The sequence below is a fragment of the Hypomesus transpacificus genome, chromosome 1 (assembly GCF_021917145.1).
Source record: "Hypomesus transpacificus isolate Combined female chromosome 1, fHypTra1, whole genome shotgun sequence".
Lineage (NCBI taxonomy): Eukaryota > Metazoa > Chordata > Actinopteri > Osmeriformes > Osmeridae > Hypomesus > Hypomesus transpacificus.
Window position 1 is genome coordinate 7,758,127 of NC_061060.1, and position 19,377 is coordinate 7,777,503.

Sequence of the window (19,377 nt, forward strand, 5' to 3'; positions counted from 1 at the left end):
GTAGACACATGAGGGTTGGTGGAGGGGGGTGGGCTCTGGGGGGTGCACCCAGGGGTAAACAACACAAACAAGGTGCCTCTTCTGATTAGAAAGCGCACCGCCACCTCCACCCATCCAGGCTGCCCCTGGTGGACCCGTGGAGCCCTGGAAAAGACAGCTGGCTCTGTCTGACACCTCTGCTAACCTCTTAGAGGAAATTACAGAGAGCGAGAGAGAGAGCAAGGAAGAGAGAGAGACAGAGACAGAGAGAGAGAGAGAGAGAGAGAGAGAGAGAGAGAGAGAGAGAGAGAGAGAGATAGAGGAACAAGAAAGAGAGGGGGAGAGAGCAAAGGAGAAAGCGAGAGATAAGATAGAAGAGAACGAGAGAGAGAGGCATAAAGAAAGAGAGAGAGAGCAAGAGAGAGAGAGAGAGAGAGAGAGAGAGAGAGAGAGAGAGAGAGAGAGAGAGAGAGAGAGAGAGAGAGAGAGAGAGAGAGAGAGAGAGAGCAAAGAGAGGCAGAGATGAGAAGAGAGACACCTCCTGGCCCCTGTCAAACCAACAAAAGAGCAGCTGGAGGTATGATAGAGGTCAAGCCACCTCTATATCCCTTATCAAACGAGCACCAAAGAAAGTTGCGTCTCTCCAGAAGTCTCTGCTCAGACGCCTCTCTGAGGGCACGGTGCAGTCAGTATCAGTGTACCCTGAGGGCTCAAATTACACACCGACTCTGGGAGCGGGCCCCGGCACTAGTACAATAGACCAACCAACGCTAATCTGCTTAGAAGCTCACCGAGATTACCCCCACGCGCCCCTCCCCTCCCAGGGGCGCACACCCTTGGGTACCCCTGTAATACCATGGTCCCCAGTCCTAACAACACCCCCGTTGATCAAGAGATCCCTCCGCTTCTGCCGGATGACTGCAGTCTGGTACTTACAGCTCTATTTTCTCCCAGGAGTCAGTTAGAGCCCCGTCTGACGCCAGGTGTTGTCTTTAGGTTACCCCGACACGAGAGCACCGTGTAACACCATACCCCGGACGCAACAAGGGACATAAACCTCCCAGGCAAGAGGAGAGTGGGAGAGGAGGAAGAGAGGGCGAGGAGAGAGAGAGAGGAGAGGCTGGCCCTGGCCGAGGTGTTGGGTTTCCCTCCTGGCTGTTTCCAGAGTGTGGGAGACGCTCCCCTGGTCAGCAGGACGGCAGAGAGGCAGGCTGCGTCTGGCGACCGAAAACACCCATCCTCCCACAGCTTCCCAGTCGAAACATCCCTCCCCCGCCTCCCTCCCTCTCTTTTGGCATTGTCTTGCTTCCCCTTATCTCTCTTTTACTCCCTCCTCTGTTGCTCTCTGTACCGCCTACACGCCAGCTACTGTACATTTCCCTCCCACCACATCCCTCTCTACCTCGCTTTTTTTTCTTCTCCTCCCTTCCCTCTGCTTCTCTTTTCTTTTCACTTCATCCCGGCCTCCCTCCATCCATTTCCACCTCCTTCTCCATCCCTCCATGTCCTCGGTTTATTCCTCCCTCCCTCCTTCACTCTCTCCGTCAGGAGGCTAATGCGGCCCAGTACACGAGGCAGCCTTCCATCTCGGGCTCTGCCAGGGATCGATATCCTCTGCTCAGCATCAGGCACGCTGCTCAGCCTCCACACAGGGGAGACAGGATGGGAGACGAATCAAATACGCCTTAACTCCTCACGCGTGAAACCTGGCACACAAGCTGGGCCATAATTCATCGTTTTATTGCTCATATTTACAACATGGCTTGAGCACTATGCAATAACAGATGTACTCGCTGCCCTGACACAGTGTCCTGGGATGTCTCTTTAAGGAGGCAGGTGCAATTGACATGTCTGCAGATGGGAGAGAGAGAGACATATGAATGAAGTCTAATGATACAGTACTTCATTAGCTATGAGGGTTGTTGCGAAGATTAAAGGTCTCTGTTGAGGCCACTCCACTGAAGCCTGTTTAATCACACAGAAACTAGCTAATGCCCTGCCAAGCAAAATGACAAATCATCAGCATAATAATAATAAAAAGTCCAAAATTTGCAAACAAACTAAAATATGGACGAATGCTTCTAGCAGCTGATGCAAAAAAAAGAAGAATGGACAGCCACAAAAAGCGAAGCCACAGGAAACGGAGTGCCACAGGACAGGAAGTGACCTGGGAGTTACCTGGACAGGTGGCCGTGCAGGCGCTTTTCTGGACACTCTGGCCCTCGCAGGAAGTGCCTCCGTTCAGCGGGGCGGGGTTGGTGCAGCTCCGACTCCTCTTCTGCCAGCCACGCCCACAGGAAGCACTGCAGGCCGACCAGGTGGTCCAGGTCGACCAGCCTCCATTAACTGTCCACGCCAGGGGAGGGAGGGGTGACGGAGGGAGGGGTGACGGAGGGAGGGATGATGGAGGGAGGGATGACAGAGGGAGGGAGGGATGACGGGGGGAGGGAGGGAGGGATGATGGAGGGAGGGAGGGATGACGGAGGGAGGGATGACGCAGGGAGGGAGGGAGGGATGACGGAGGGAGAGAGGGATGACGGAGGGAGGAATGACGCAGGGAGGGAGGGATGACGCATGGAGGGAGAGAGGGATGACGGAGGGAGGGATGACGGAGGGAGGAGGTACAGAGCAGTCAGGATTACCCGACATGCACCAATGAGAGAGGTGTGTTGCTTAAGTCATGGCGACGGTATAGACAGTAATGTGTACAAATCTCTCTCTCCCAGAACTACAATTACACGACAGCCAATAACAGGGTGCACTTCCTGTGTCGATGTCAGAAACACAGTGTGAGCCAAAACAAACCTCACTTCCCTCCAAACAGGGTGTAAAGGATTCAAAATCATTCAGTATTTTCCTCGCTAATCCCCCCAAAAATCTCAATCAAAAAGACCCCATTCTTCTACCATATAACAAATGCATCAAAAAAGAGAAAATCAATTTCCGACAAATAAGACTTTAACTACTTAACACACTACTTAATAAATGCCAATCCACTTTAAAGTGTCAGAGTAAAAAAGCTATCATTCATCTGCACGCTGCCAGGTAATTTCCTTGGCATTTCCCACCACAAAGCAAAAAGCCACAGCTGTCCTGACTCCACAGCCTCCCTGGTCCACCCACAGCACAAGACACAGATCCATCTGTACCACAGTTCAGTCTCCCATCACAACCAGCCCCTGCTCTTTGGCCTGCTATTGCCACATAATTGATATAATTAGATCCTGGCAGTTGATTGGATCAAATCAACGAGGTGAACTTCTAATCAACAGCGTGCTCTATTTAGTCTCTGGGACAGGACTCCCAGCTACCAGGAATCTGCTACCAAATTACCTAATTTGTTGACTTGAACCATGGTTCTGTTCGTTTGACTGGTACTGCCCTCCTCCCCCCCCCCCTCTCTAATTTCCCCCTGTGCATTCCCTGCGCTCTGCGCTGTGGCTGAATCATTTCCTTGCCCTCTGTGTGGGATTGATTGCCCACCATGGCGAGAGGTAAATTGCCAGGCAAGTCGACCGCCTGATTACCTCTTAGCACGGCCTCACCAGCCTCGCCAGTGTGGCTCATTAAAATACATCTCCGGATCTCGTCCGAGCTCCCCTTGGTGAAGACTGCCTATTACTGGAGTTCAGCCCCGGCTTGGCTCCCCCAGGTCTGATCGCCCGGCGTCTCGCAAAGAGGAAGTGTCGTCTGTCACAGAGAAAACCTTAACGACAAAGTCATGACAGGTCTTCTGAATAGGATCCCTGAACCTGGGATTTGATCGCAATTAATGGAACCACAGAAATACATTGTACACCTTGTCATGTGTAGCGCAGGTTGGAAGAAACTGGGAGGCAAGCGCATGTTTCCCGCAATTTGTCCCCAATTTCATGGCTCTAAGAACGTGTATTGACTGATCGATGATTGACAGTCCAAAGAAAAGCATACCTTAAAGAGCAAATGTTCTGGGCTCAACAATCATTTCTTCGTTTGATTCTGTCAAGCACACCAGCAAAAAACAATCACAGGGCTAGCTTTTCAATCACAGCACAACAATGTCAGCATGTGCTCTGTATTATCAGAGAGCAATCACTTCTCTGGACTGTTCTTCGTCAGGGATGACGGAATGGCACTCCATTTGTCACAGAGAGGAAACTGAACTACTCTGCATTAACCAGTTCTTATTCTCAACCATTACCTGTGAACCTAGAAGAAGTTGGCCAACAAAGATTGTTTCCATTCATACCCATTTCCCCCCCAGTGATCCTGAACATAGACTAACAAGTACCTTTGATGGGGTGTACGACACACCACGCACCCATTACTATATCCTCTCAGATAGGCTGGGTAAGCGAGGCAGACGTGGTACCAGACTGTGCCTCTCTCCCCTGCACACAGAGAAGCTTTCATGATGCTCTCCCCAGCGATTACCAGCTCCTGTTTGCTTGTAGCTGAGAATTAAGGCGGGCGCTAATGTATGCAAACGTTAGTACTGGCTGCTCACTGGGAGTCCTGTGTGCTGGAAAAGATGCTGTTCCTCTGCATTTTAATAAAGGTCAGTCTGCTTATCAAGCCAAGTCATTATTTACAGTTTGCTGTTAATTCAATTTCCTTTCACATCTTGCCTCTGGGTGGGTGGGTGGGGGAGGGGGTAGGGTGTGTGTGGGTGTGTGTGGGGCAGGGGGATCTAAGACCCAGGCTCTCCTCTCTGGGCTGTGTGGCATGGTACGAGGGAGGGGTCATGGTGGACCTGTGTAGCCGCACCTTCCCTCTCTTCATGTCATACGATAAGATACGATACGACAAACTTTATTGTCATCATGAGGCAACTTGGGACAGACTTGGGTTTCCAATGAGGAGAAATCATGAATTTGCGGCCTTATTGTTCCACTGGTTTGAAAGCGACGACATGTATGCGGAGCCCCATGCTGTAGAGAGAGGGACTTTCTGACAGACCAGTCAGGGTGACCCGTCTGTGCCACAGTAAGGGTGAAGTCGTTTGTGAATGCAGGGTCAGAGTTGTGGCCATGCAAACACAGCAAGGTCTCTCTACACAGGTCTGAGTGTTCTCTGCCTCGCCCATAACGGGCACCGACTCACTTGTTCCACTGTGTACAGAGCGCTGACTCATGCCTGCTGGTGACAAGAGCGGGGGGGGTCACCTACCGTAGACGAGGATGGTGGCCGAGGTGCTCTTGCGGCGAGCCACGATGTTCTTGGCCACGCAGGTGTAGTTGCCCGTGTCTGCCAGGCGGGCTTGTTTGATGATGAGATTATGGTCCGCCGTGATGAAAAAATTGGGGTCACTGGCCGGGTCGATCAGATCCTCGTTCCTCGTCCACTCCACCTGGAGACACGTTGCTATGGTCACTGCCTGCTTCAAGAGGATCAGGGTTCATCCAGTAGCTATGGGCGGCATGCACTAACTGACGGAAGCTGGGATGTTACTTTGTGCGGAAACAAGAGAGGCACGGATGAGAAGTTCCTCTAGAGAGGGAGGGGCTGAACAAGAGCACTGAAAGAGGGATGGCAGAGAGAGAGAGAGAAAAAGAGAGATAAGGAGAGACAGCTATATGGTGGGAGGAAGGGGGAGATGGACAGAGAGCGAGAGAGAGCGAGCGAGAGAGAGAGAAAGAGAGCGAGAGAGAGAGAGAGAGAGAGAGAGAGAGAGAGAGAGAGAGAGAGAGAGAGAGAGAGAAAGAGAGAGAGAGAAAGAGAACTACAGTGAGGGAAAGAGTGGAGTGAGGGAGAGCAGTAGACGGAGGAAAAGAGAGAGACATAGAAGGGGGAGGGGGGGGAGAAGTGCAAACACAGTCATGAATTATGGATGTGTCTCTGCCAGAGCAGGAGTTAGGCCTCGTGGCCAGGGCTGACTGATGTGACGAGCCGCTCTGATATACGGCCTCCCAAAGATGTAAAAGTGATCATAAATCAATGAGAGGAAATAATTGGAGGTGTAATTCTTCTTTCCAGGGGTGGCCCCATCCCTTATAGCATGACGATGACCCTACACAACTAAAGGTCAAGTTTTGCATCACTAGACCTGATAGTGGAGGTGAGCTTTGGGGGAAATTAAGCTTGGGTTAGGGTACAACGATCCTTGGTCTGTACCCATGTCAGAATCGACCCCGTGTTCCCTGTGTCTAACCTCAGCCGGTGGTATGCCCTCCGGAGGATGGCAATGGAGAAGCACTTCCTGGTCCAACGCCACCTCCTTCCCCATTGGCTCTTCCTCAAAGTTCTTCCTCAGGTCTGGGCGCCGGGAAAAGAAAACACAAACGAAACACGAATCAGACGCACTGAAATGTTCTAAATCAAATATGCAGGGACCGTATGCAAATCCCCCTGATGTTATCTCATCACCAAAACATAACGCAGCTTTTAAAACAGGTTGTGAGTAGCTCTCTGTGAGCAGAGTCTGTTCTGTGGACCGTATCTGTGGTGTTTGTTACAGTCTGCAGGCATGTTGGATGCCTGAATACTGCCAGAGGGCTCAGGCATCAAAACCAAAGCACCACATTTTCTTGGTCCCTCCATCGCCAGCTTTCCTCCACCCTCCTCTTCTCTCCCCACACCATCTTCTCCCTGTCCCCAGCCCCAGCCCCTGCCCCAGGCCCAGCCTCAGCCCCTACCCCAGCTTTAGCCTCAGCCTCAGCCCCTACCCCAGCCTCAGCCCCTGCCCCAGCTTTAGCCTCAGCCCCTACCCCAGCCTCAGGCCCAGCCCCAGCCCCAGCTTTAGCCTCAGCCCCTGCCCCAGCTTTAGCCTCAGCCCCAGCCCCAGCCTTAGCCCCTGCCCCAGCTTTAGCCTCAGCCCCAGCCTCAGCCCCTGCCCCAGCTTTAGCCTCAGCCCCAGCCTTAGCCTCAGCCCCAGCTTTAGCCTCAGCCTCAGCCCCAGCCCCAGCCCCAGCCTCAGCCCCAGCCCCAGCTTTAGCCTCAGCCCCAGCTTTAGCCTCAGCCCCAGCCCCAGCTTTAGCCTCAGCCCCAGCTTTGTGAGGTGGCTGGCCAAGAGTGTCTGAGTCAGACTAACTGAAGACACAGACTCCCTGTGCACAACAGTGTGAGATCGACCATTTATCAACAGCCCGAACACTGACCTACGTTGTGGAAGCAATTACCACTTTATTTCAAGTAGGATGGGGCTTGGGGGGGGGGGGGGGGGGGGGGGACTAGGCATTGTGTTGCATGAATCAGACCAGTTGTTAGGGCAGCAGCTGTAGCATTGCTGGTAGCGTTCGGGCAACCTTGAGTCCTTTCACTTCCTGTTGTGACTCACAGCTAAATAAAAACAAGCCCAAGCAATCTCATTGGTTGGCACCCTGCTGCCAACCAATGACATTACTGGGCTTCCCGTGACAGATTCTATAAAGCAGATGTTGGGCCTGTCCTGAGCAATCATGCTTAGAGAAACACTGAGATGAACAGATCGCTCCTTGACATTTAATTTAATTAAAGACGATATAATGGGACTTGAGGTGACGGAAGATATAACAGTTCTGGAAGGTTCAAACGTGTGAGAGAGTGTGTGCATGTCTGTGTGTGTGTGTGTGAGCGTGTCTATGTATGCGAGTGTGTCTGAACGTGCGCATGCCGTACACACATGCACGTGCGTGTGAAAGAGTGCCCCCATCCTACGTGTGTGTGACTTTGTGAGGCAGGCGTACAAGGTTGGGCCATGCGTTTCAGGAGCGCCAGGCGTGTTCTTTTGAGACAGTGTTACGTTTAGCTCTGTCTCGAATAATGCATATTTATGCCTGAATTAATAGAGGCGAATGCTATAAAACTGGGATGCAAAATGGCTTCTCCTAATGAAGCCTTTGAGGCTGCGGCGGGGGAAGTCTCTCTGTGTTCCCTCGACAGATTTATGGCGGCGGCACAGTCATAAATTTCAATTCATTTTTTTTTTCTTTTTTTATTCCAGCTATTTTCATCATAGGGCGTGTCACTGATATACTCTATCTACTGAGGATTTGCCCATAAAAATCCTAATTTAGTTTGCTCCTTTTCAGGACTGCCTCCTAGCAGATGTATTACCCCAGATCCCGGTCTGATCATTCTGCTTATCTGCGTTACCTCAGGAAGCCCATCTTAGCGGAATCCTAATCACATTAGAACAGTGTGTGTCTTCAAATGCATCCTTGACTCTGTGGGCTGACTAGGTTCCCCTCCTTCAGGCTTCTTATCCTCATGACAGACTCTCACAACATCATAAACAACTGAACTAAACATGCGGTACTTGCATCGCTCTTGTAACAAGTGTGTGACAAGTTAGTCTATTTCTTGGTAGTAAGAAAAGAGTTTCGAGCTTTGCTTACAGGCAATCCGCACGTATGCTTTTTGGCTCTTCTGGGTTCCTGTAGTGCTCCAGGCCACACACTGGCACCAGTACTCGTCCAGGCCGAAGATCTTCTCCACCTGCTGTCTGGTGATGTCGATCTTCACCTGCATGATAGGCAGCGCTGCAAGGAAACAAGGGGCCAAAGTTAGAGCTAACAGAAAACTTTCATCCAATCAAAACACACGTCTAGAAAATCACAGTGCGCTTCCTCACAATTTAGCTTGTTCCCGTAAGTGGATAACGAGCAGCAGGAGGAGGAGTCTAAAGCTCTGGGAGAAGCTCGCTGAACCCAAGCCGACGCTAGAGTCCTTCCTCTGCAGCACGGGGCCCGCGCAAACAAGCAGAGTACCGTAATCAAATAACAACAGTGCTTGTTAACCGGGGAGAAGGAGAGGATCTGCCGGGAGCCATCGGGAGGGAGGTAATGTGGGCCTTTCTCACGGCCATTTGTGAGACAACAAGGGAATGAGAAACACTCAGCAAAGCCACAGCTTTTTTTCTCTCCTCCACTGGAATGTCCTTCTCTGGAGGTGAATGTGTTGTGCTCTAACCTTAAAGGCACCTGGACAAACAGTGTTCATTACTGCCGAGCAGACAGAAGTCGACTAGCAAGAGTCTCTTGTTATGAGGACGGCGTGGGAGGTACTACAGAAAACAAAAAGTTGGGCAAACAAAATGAACAGAGATCGATGTAGAGGTCTTGAAAACAAAAAAAAAATGATAGTAAAGAGATAAAAGATAATCGCAATACTGTGTTGACACTGGATGAACAGTTTTTTCTTACTCTTTATTTATTTTTTTGTTCTGCTGTTATTTCATGTTCCGAAACCAGTTTTTTCCAGGGACATTTCCTTCGCTCACCCTTCTCAGAGCAGTGGTAGTTTTCCTGAACACCGACCTTGATCGTGGCCAAGTGTCCTACCTCTACTTCCACACACACACAATCCCTACGTAGCTGTCAAAACACACACACACACACACAAATACTCCTCACATAAGGAACTCTCTCTCTCCAACCCCTTCTCCTCTGTCTACAGACCTTGGAGAGACTGAATGCTCAAACCCTGACCCGACAACACGAGGCCTTGCTCCCCCCCCTACTCCACCCCGGCATCTCCTCCAAATTGACACACCGACGCGTCCACCCCGCCGGCTCTGTTGATCTTCATAGAGCCGGGGTCGCTCTCCTCCAACTGTCATTTAGCTGAAAGCACTTAGTGTCACTCTCCAGCGGCCCCTCAAGCCCTCTCTCTGTCCAGGACCCGTTGGGCTCAGGGCTCCTGTAGGAGACTCATCCAGGCTTGTGTTCTAAGTGGCAGCCATCAGACCGGTGAACCTAGACCGCAATTACAGTCCTCTGCTGGTGTAAACACTTGTGATGATACTGACGATTTTCCTCCTGTCGAAATTGACGTTTTTGGGGGGTTTTCATCAAACAAATTTGGCATTTCAATGCGAGTGGGGCTGTGACATGACCCTCTTCCCCCCCCCCCCTCTCGTAGTTGCCGTCTTAATGGAGTAGCTGCTCCCAGTCCTCCATAACTCCCCCAGATCACATTCGTTCTCTAACATGGTCTAAATTCACCAAGCATTTAGGGCAACAGTGTTCCAAAACTGTAAACGCGTATAAGCCCGACCCTTGTTGGGGCGGAGGCTATGTGTGAAATGACTAAAGATCTTTCTGGAGATGCAAAGCATGAGCAACAGTGGAGGAGGGTGAGAAATACGGAAGCACCCAATCTGACATTCTGATTGGCTGGCTGGGTAATTGCATTCGGCTTTCTTATCACTTTTTCTCCTCATAATTACACTACCTGCATCCTGTCTGCAACACCTTCCTGTAGCACCCTGAAACACTGTGATGACTCACTGTGTCCAATTTCATTCCAATTAATGAATGAGACAAAATACCATCTATTCCTGGGGTGTCACAGCAAAACAAACTGCACTATAGCTGTACAGCACTGAGAAAATGTAATAAAAAACATTTCAATTTGTCTCCTGGTCGTTTTTCCTTTTACCCTTACTGAACATTCAGGTACATAGAATCCTGATTCAAACTGTACTTTTCTGAAGGTCACCTTCAGATGTGGATTCCCTTCTGCACCACTACACAAAGATAAGTCTGGTATATACTGTACGTATTGATTCATGGAAGTCTACCTGTAATTGGAAATAGCTGGGCTTCACAAAGTGTCCCGACTACCCCGTGTCGCAATTCTGTCAGTATTGATTAATGGGTCTGTCATGCTTGCATGGTATGTGACACAGAAGCTGCCTGTGGGAATCTTAGGAGATTACACTCTAACCACCACCACCATGGCAACCATCTGAGACAGCGTGTACATCACAGCCCTTCTTAAGTCATTAAAACGTTGTAAGATTCACCCTCCACTGAGGTCGGAGTTTCAGCTCATCTCAGAATCAGCCCGTCCTCCAAACTTTCCTGGGCGTCTGTGCAATATTCATGACCGGGGGAGTGACACCACTTTGAATTCTGGACTCGGACCGGGCCCCCTCTCTCATTTGTCATTCTGGTGCAATAGGTCAGCTGATGCGGCTTGTGCACTTGCGAGCGCATGCTGCCGGGGTTACGGGACTCCATATGGAAATGAGAAGGGTTGACCTGGCAATACCCATCAACAGACACACTCTTTCTCTCTCACACACACACACACACACATCTATCCAGACACACACTCACATAATCACACACACACACACACTCACACAATCACATACACACACAAACACGTAAGCACACAGTATGTGAGCGCACACATAAACAAACACATGCGCTCCTCAATGCAATGATTGATGGTTAAAAAGTCAAAGAATCCCATTATTTGGCTATTTTGTTGGCAACTTATTTTATTTACTGCAAAATTGTTGGTTATGTTCCTTAGCCCTGGGTAAAATGGACATTTAGTTAAGTTAAGGCACTGACGCTTAACTTACATGACCCTGTCAATCACACTATGGTGACTGAGACTCAGGGCTGGGGCTGGGACAAGGCTGGGGCTGGGACAAGGCCAGGGACGGAATAGAGGCTGCAGTTGCAACAGAGGCTGGGACTGTTTTGTAAACAACAATTCCCCCGGAATGTTCTTACTACCCTACCTTCTCTCTCACTGGTGTGGCCAAGTCCCACAGAAGCTGTAACAGTGACAGCCACTGATAGGAGTCTGGATGCTGCTTGTCTGTCTGTGGCATCCAGATGAACATTCCCAGCTGCTCGCTATCTGAATGTGTGAAGGGAACAGTCAGAATGCTGAATACAGACTCTCACCTGCAGAGAGACCAGGGCACCGACACAGCATGGGAAGGGAATCTGTTCTGCATGTATTCTGTGTGCGTTTACAAATGTGTGTGCGCATATCTACATAGACTGTATGTAAATAAAGCCATCCGTGTGTGGGGGTGTGTGCACAGCCGTCTACAGATGTTCCTGAGAGTGTGTGTCCTGGGTGTGTATACGTGTGTGTGTGAGAGGTGGAGGTGGAGCTGCTCTGGAGTTCAGAGGGGCACCACACACAGGGTAAACATCATTGGACTCAATCCTCCATGAGTCGATATCGGGCTTGTCTGAGACGAAGACTTTCTTTCTCCCTCTCTCACTCTTGTTTTCGCAGGCTTTGACCTCAATTCCGCGGGGGTCATTTGCTTATCAAAAGCAGGGAGTGGAACTGGCAGGTTTGAATGTGTGTTCATTGTGACCAAGGAAATTCAATTAGGTTGCCTCCCCACTGTGTGTGGTGCTGGGCTTCATGAGTGGCTGAAGGGGGATTAGGGTTGGGACTGTACACCTGGAAACACGGCAAGGAGAACAGGGTTCATGCTGTGTGTGGGGACAGAGACAGAACACAGCAGGCTCTGTCAGTCAGCAGACAGGGTGTGACTGTGCGCATCCTGTTTCCTGTTAGAATGCATCCGGTTTCCTGTTAAGACTGTTTCCTGTTTGTCTTGATCCTGTTTGGCTGTATTTGCTTCCTGTTCCACTATATCCTGTTTTCTCCTTAGGTTCATCTTCCTCATCTACGACCACGGTTATATTATGACAAAAATAATGACCATTAAGTAGCATAACATAGTGAATATCATTGTTCAAGGCCTCTCAAAATGTGATGTGAGATTTGTTGCAGGTAGTTTGCATTCATAGGAAGGGCTAAGGATTTCTTAAGTGTGTGATAAATTCCTTTGCTATGGCAGGTTGCAACTGAACTAAAACCAATCAACGTAAAAAATATCCCCAAATGTAAATGACCCGGAATGGGCGACAGTGCCAAGGAGACCACTACGTTAGCACCAAGGACACAAGCACATGAAGGCTACAACCTGCCATCTCTTCTCCATTAACATCCTAAATAGGTGGGTGATGAGTGGCCTCAGTTAGCTGACATTGAGGGATAGAGAGAGGGAGAGACAAAGAAGAGAGAGGGAGAGTGAAAGCGGGAGAGAGGAGAGAGAGGGTGGGAATCTATGGTGTTATCATTACTGTCTCCAATCAGGTAGACTCTGGCCTTGTAGGTGACGCATGGCTCCATTAGAAAGAGAGCGAGAATAGGAAGAAGAGAGGGGGGCAGGCCGAGAGACCTTATTGTGCCAGCGAGGTCAAGCCTCAGTCACTAGGCCAGACTTTTGGGTCAAGGCCCTGCCTCTGGTTACAACCAGCTTTCTGAAGCAGCCCTTTTGATTGAGCTGTCCGTTCTCTACAATGGATGCGCCTTGCAAGGCCCCCGATGGTGCCCTGAATGTCGTTCTAGATTATTCATGGCTGACAAACAGGCAAGCAGGTACTGTGGCGCGCCCATCTATCCAGCTAGGTCCAGGCCAATGCCACTTCAAGGAGAGACAGGCAGTTGCTCTGTTTACAGATGCTGACTCTGTCTAAGAGACGAATGGAGGCAAGAATGCTGTGGAAGATGAAACACTGGTCAAGGAAACCAGAGAGACGAGGCACAAAAAGTGTCTTGTGAGTCATGGGTAAGGCAGAGTGGATCAGTCCAACTTGACATTTTGCTTGTTTAATGACTTGCTAATGGTCTTTGAAAAACAACTTTTTCCACTGGTATTTTAATTGCTTACTTGTAACTAAAACCGGTTGCGCAAAATGGTTATGCGCTGTTGACAGATGACTCAAGATTTCTCCACATATTGCAGTCAATTACAAGAATTAGATGTTCTTCTGGTGAAGGATGTGAATCACACTGCAGTATGTCTCCTGTCAACACCTCAGTCGGGGAAGCAAATCCGTATTTTGCCATCGCTCAGTCATCTTTATTAATTGTGATTTGCACAATCCTCCAAGCAGGAGAGGGTGAGACTTCTCTCTCTGCCATTAGTCTCGGCAGTCACAACACCACCCCGCCCTGCTCTCACCATGCTACTCCCAGACAAGAAATCACAACAATAACAACAAGCATGCCAAACAAGGAGATAAAGACCAAACTAGAGTTTTTAGATGCACAGGTGTTTGTGGGGTTTAGAACGTGTCAATGAACTCATTTGCTGAACTTCTGAATCGTTTTTTTTCTCTCAACAAACTCTGCATTTGCTATGTGTTAAGACAAACAGCCCTAACTAACCCACTAACATCCACCTATCGTTTGCCTGTAAAGAACAGCACACAAAGGTCGACATTTCACTTTATTAAACTGGTGTTCCTTCCTTCCCTCCAATCCTTATGTCGTTCTCTCATGAGGTTGCCTAACCTTTACATCCACCTAACTGCACGCTTATCCTAATAAACAAATACGCCGCTTTCCCACAATCCCCCTGCTTGGTAATTACTCTTTATCTCCCAGCCTGACCCTGTGATTGGCAGGAGCCTGCCATGGAGCTCCAGGGTACGGGGATTGGAACCTCCGCCCAGACACCCCCTGGCCCCCTCCTGCCCCCCCCCCCCCCCGCCCCCCCCCCCCGCCCAGGTCTTTATCTGGCCGACACACCTGCTCCTTCCTGGGATGAGACGCTGTCGGCTGGGAGGCCTGAGAGCGTCTGTCTGGCTCCAGCTTCCATTACACCTCTCTGAGTGGGCGGATCTGATAGCATGTTAGCCACATGAAAGCAGCGATCATTTGCACGGGCTAACATGTTCTCCCTGGTTCTTCTCTGACACGGCCTCGGGCGCTGGAGTAAATAAGAAACCCTTCTCACAGGTAGAGAAGGGAGGGGGGGGGGGGGAGGGAACGAGGCACAAGTGGAGCTCCCATCTGGTCGGTGATTGCTTTGCACGATACAAATTGCATTAGGTTTGTTCCACCTCCTCTTCCCCTCCTCTCCCCTCACCCCCCTTACCAACAGTTGGTCCCTCTTGGCCCCCTGGACGGCAGAGCAGGGAGAGACGGCAGGCAGGGGTTTGAGCTAATCCGATGGAGGTGTGTGGGCGAATGTAAATATTCAGCACAACAAGACGCAAGATTCTGAAAACAGCCTAAAGGAGTAGCCAGGCCAGCAAAGCCTTTAGTCACCAACTTTACACAACAATTTTCCAGGCGTTTTGAGAGGCGTTCTGACTTATTAGAATTCTCGTCTCACGGCATCTTTTCGCATTTCTATATAATGCGAATTTTATATTTATGAGTGGCGGTATGCATGTAGGTTTACTCTCCAATATGGCCATGGAGCTCTCATGCATACTTTAATAGGAGTGTCTGACTGTTTGGATTCCATCTCTGTGAATATGTGTTTTTGTTCAGCCAGACGGCCACAATGACTCGGCTTCACACAAGGTGTTTATCTAATTCGGTTGCAGCATCAATTCCAAACCACATCATGTCGTACGTAAATGATTTGCGCTGTAGAAACGTCTTTAATGAGACGGGTTATAAAAGGCAGGTTTCTCCTTTTCCAGCCAGTGAGGGCTGTTGCTTCCTCCTCGGTCACAGAAATAACAGCACTTACTATGTCTCAACAGCGCGCACACACACACACACAGTTTCTGTCTTCTACCTGACAAACACGAGGGCTGTGATTTGGTTTGTTTGAGCACACAGAGAAATGTGATGGTGAATTGGCTCCTTGGGGCCACGCTCGCGGAGCGTACACTGTCAACTGGTGAGTTCCTGTACCTATCAAGGAATCTCCACAGACTATTTAGCTGTCAAGTCCCCATCCCTCCCGGAATCCCTATTTTTAAACCAATCTGAGTGGAGCAGGTGTTGATCGGCAACACCAACTCCCACTTTGCCGCCCGCCCGCCCGCCCTCCCTCCTCAGCGCTCAGTCACAGAAGAGGAATTTTCTTTCTTTGAGTGAGAGCACAGGAAGTTTGGAACAGGGTAATTACACAGCCAGTCAAAAAAACTGGGAAAAAAAGCCACCGTTGTGTAACGTTTCTAACAGTGTGCGTGGCAGGTGGCCGGGCCAGCTGTCAGTCGGTCCTGTTCCTTTTGTCGATTCTTATCCTAAACACAAGACCCTATCCTTCAATTTACTGGGTGTAGATGGATATCCTGGAGGACTGTTGTTTTTTCATTTGATAACGCTGCTCATAAACTAGAGAAGGACTGAGGATCAGTTTGCCCCCTCTCGGGATCACACCTTCAACGTAATAATCTATGATGGTAAATGTCACCAACCACAGACAAACACGCATTCTGTACAGAGAATACACAACACACATGTACAAACACACCCACTCAAACTCATCTAATGCGGTGTGATTGCATTGATTATCCATCGGTCTCACAGTGGGGATTTTGTCCCTGAGAGGAAAAGAACGAAATGTGACCAGTGTGAAAGGATCGCTGCAAACACAGAGCATTCCAACTTTGAGAAAGAGCACAGCTTTTGTGCGAGTAACAAAACTGTAATTACTTTACAGAAAGCTCCGGAAGGGTCTGACGAGACAGGGCTGTCTGTGGGAGGACAAAGGTTCAACTTTTTGCGAGGGTGATTGGAACCCCAACGTTGTTTGTTGACATACTTTGGACATATTTGATTTTCTTCACTATTGTTCTGCTAATTGCTGAGGATTTTAGGGTTGGTTATTATTGAAGTTCATGTCTGGCTAGCCACAGATGCTGACATATCTGTCTAATGGCCGAACACCTGTGAGGAAGGAAGGATGTTCCGGTTGTTTGTTGGCCTCAATCACTACTTTAGACAACCTGTTTAAAAAAAAAACAGGAGGAAGTACCAACAGTCCTTCAGTTCAATTTCATGTCCTCCTCATCACTCCCCTGTTGTTAGGGGCAGGACTCTATCAAAAGTCCTGTAGGGAAGCCGTGGTCTGGTTTGTACACACACATAGACACACACAAGCGCGTGCACACACACACACGCATACACGACTGCGCTGACCTGCAGAAGAAGCCTAATGGAACGCGTTGGCAGATGTGTCACAGGAACAATTGACCTTGCCATCTGTTTTCCGGTGCCTCGTCGCCAAACCCCTCCGCCCTCCCCCCACCCATCCCCCTCCCCTCTTCTACCCCCATGTCTCGGACAGGATGAAATACAAGTCCCATTATGGGATGCAGCTAATAATGCATTATCAATTAGCCCCCTTCTCCAATGATCGATGCAGAGCAGGTGGTACGAGGCCGTTCCCTTCATTTGGGACTATATTATCCTCATCAGCTTACTTCTCTTATTTCCACCTATTCATTACCGTCTGGCGAGCAGGACTATCGGCTTTGGCTTAAATTGTGTCTGGATTGTTCTTCGATATCCCATTAAAGATCATGTTTAATCACTGTTGAGGAATCCCACTGCCATTACGGGGACTCTTAACTTCTCAACCTGCATTTGTGTGAAATTTTTGTGCCTACAAAATGAAGGGGAGTTATGCTCTTTGTTGTAGTGTAGAGCAAGGCGAGAGAGCAAGGCGAGAGAGAGAGAGAGAGAGTGAGAGAGGGAGAAAGAGAGAGAGAGAGAGAGAGTGAGAGAGAGAGGGAGAAAGAGAGAAAAAGATCAGAGGATGAAGGGAGAGGCTTCTGGCTACTAGATCCATGTGTTGAAGTATTAAAATGTGCTCCTGACTAAGTCTGGCTTATCTCCACTCAGATCACACATCACTGATAAAATCATGCTCAAATCCCGGATTCGGTCAATCAGAAAAGACATATTTGACGTAAATGAAATCTTCCCAGTGTCCAGAGACAAAGCCTTGGGACAATGGCGCCGTAAAAAATGATTAGTTCTATTTATGGGAACGATATATAGAATAGATTGAACAGATTTACAGGCTACGTGGAATGTGGTATTTAGACTTCTTAGGATTGATGAGAGGACAGGGGATTGGGTTTTCCCAGGATGGAGCCGCTGATGGAAGAGGTTACGTTCCTGCATGAAAGGTTAGGATTCATAGTGTAGGAGCCTGTGTGTGTGTGTGTGTGTGTGCACGCAGAGTGCGAGTACTCGCAGTACAGACTATGAATCTGGACCAGCCCCAGGTGATCCTGTGCAGCACTTGATTATTCTGGTCCGTGCGTTGTTTCTCTTTGTTGCGCAGCTGTACGCAATCATTTCAATCAGCTTGAGAATCTAATCTGTGGTTGTCGTTGGAAGACGCTCGTCGACTTCCTTTCAAACAGGCCGTGTGCAAAGTGTGTGCGGATTTTCCACCTGAAAGGGTTTCTCTGCAGTCAGAGGGGATCTTAACCGCCCCCATCAACGCCGGATGATGAAACGTAAACACAATCAAATAAACCTCTCGTCTCACATGCCAATCTCACCCCCCCCACCTCCTCTCTCAACACTTGTCTGATGGCCAATCATACGAGGTAAGAGCATCTCCTAATCTAATGCAAACACACTGTCAGCATCGATTTCCTCAGCACAGGATGTATCTATATATTTATTAGGGCCTCGCCTCTCATCTTCATGTCCTCGCTGTTGGATGAAGTGGGAGGGAAGCCTGGGGCGAGCTGGTGTGGGGGAGGGGAGAGGAGGCTACACCGAGGCCACACCATGATGGAGTGGGGTTTAGGGAGGAGGGGGCAGTGCCTCTGAAGCAGCCACAGCCACACTATTGAGATAAGTTACTGAGGACAGGTAATGAGAACCAATAGACTCTTGGGGATGGATCAATAGCGGACATTGATACCCAGAGAGGAAGGACAAACGGCGACGTTTTTTTGTCTTTCCTTCCTCACTTGACAGTGAAGAGAGGAGAAGAGTGAGGGGGGAGCTCCCAGAGCAACATGGGGGGGGGGGGGGGGGAGCAGTATTCACACCAGTAGGCAGAACCGTGGTGGAGTTCATGTCCAATATACTGGAGAAATGTCCCCAGAGGTTAGGTCAGTGCTCTCTGGTCCAATACACCATACCTGAAGCACTAGCAGGTTCACCACACGGATGTCCCTGCGCTCACGTTGCAAGGTGCACCTATGAAGGGTTTGAGGGTTCTACACCTCCATCTGCCAAACTTGTTTCCAAATCCATCAAGGGCCGCACGGGTGCTGACGATGCGGACCACTCGGCCTTCCAGGGTGTTTGCACTCGGCACCAAGGACGTGGAAAGCTGGGCGTGACGGGGAGAAGCAGAACTCCAGGAAAGGCACTGGATGATCAGTTCTTCTCCCCTGTTGAATGTTCCTGTGTTCCGTAGCTATTGTTCTGCTATTAGAGTTCTGAGTGTTAATTCTATTCGCAGCTCCGTCTCCTCATTTACACAACAAAGGCAGGCGGAACGGCCTTGATTACAATCCCGACCGTCTGCAGAAAGCCAAGCCGAGAGTAGAGCCTGAGACATTACAAAAACCCTCTTGACTCTGATTGGCCAGACACACGTGGTGGGCCATGGCATACGACTCCTACAGGAGGCAGTCTACCAGAGCAGCAGGAACACAGAGATCCTGAACTCCCTCTGCCCCAACACTTCACACCAAAACTCTCAGAAGAAACAGCCCCCAGAGAGAACAAGAGGGTTATTTCGGGGCAGAGATTTTGTTTTTTTCCGTACCATTTCACACTGTATAAATTGTCAATCAATTTTTTGGTCAATTTCAGGCATGTCTTCCAACTGTCGAATTCCCTTCCAAACGGACCTTGTTGTTATCTGGCAGTTTTTAGTGTTATAGAAGGCCTGGTTGCCTTGGAAACAGTTAAGAGTTTTGAGTCCACTGTGACTGTGAC

General features: G+C 49.5%; 1 protein-coding gene across 1 annotated transcript in view; it reads right to left on the reverse strand.

Moving 5' to 3' along the window:
* Nucleotides 1–19,377, reverse strand: part of unc5a (unc-5 netrin receptor A) — a 106,005-nt gene that overhangs the window by 35,207 nt on the left and 51,421 nt on the right. The window contains exons 3-6 of the mRNA XM_047021255.1: nt 8,274–8,417; nt 6,110–6,213; nt 5,128–5,308; nt 2,158–2,325 (exon numbers count right to left, since the gene is read on the reverse strand). Of these exons, the coding sequence (XP_046877211.1) occupies nt 2,158–2,325; nt 5,128–5,308; nt 6,110–6,213; nt 8,274–8,417 (597 nt within the window). The remainder of the gene's footprint in view (nt 1–2,157; nt 2,326–5,127; nt 5,309–6,109; nt 6,214–8,273; nt 8,418–19,377) is intronic.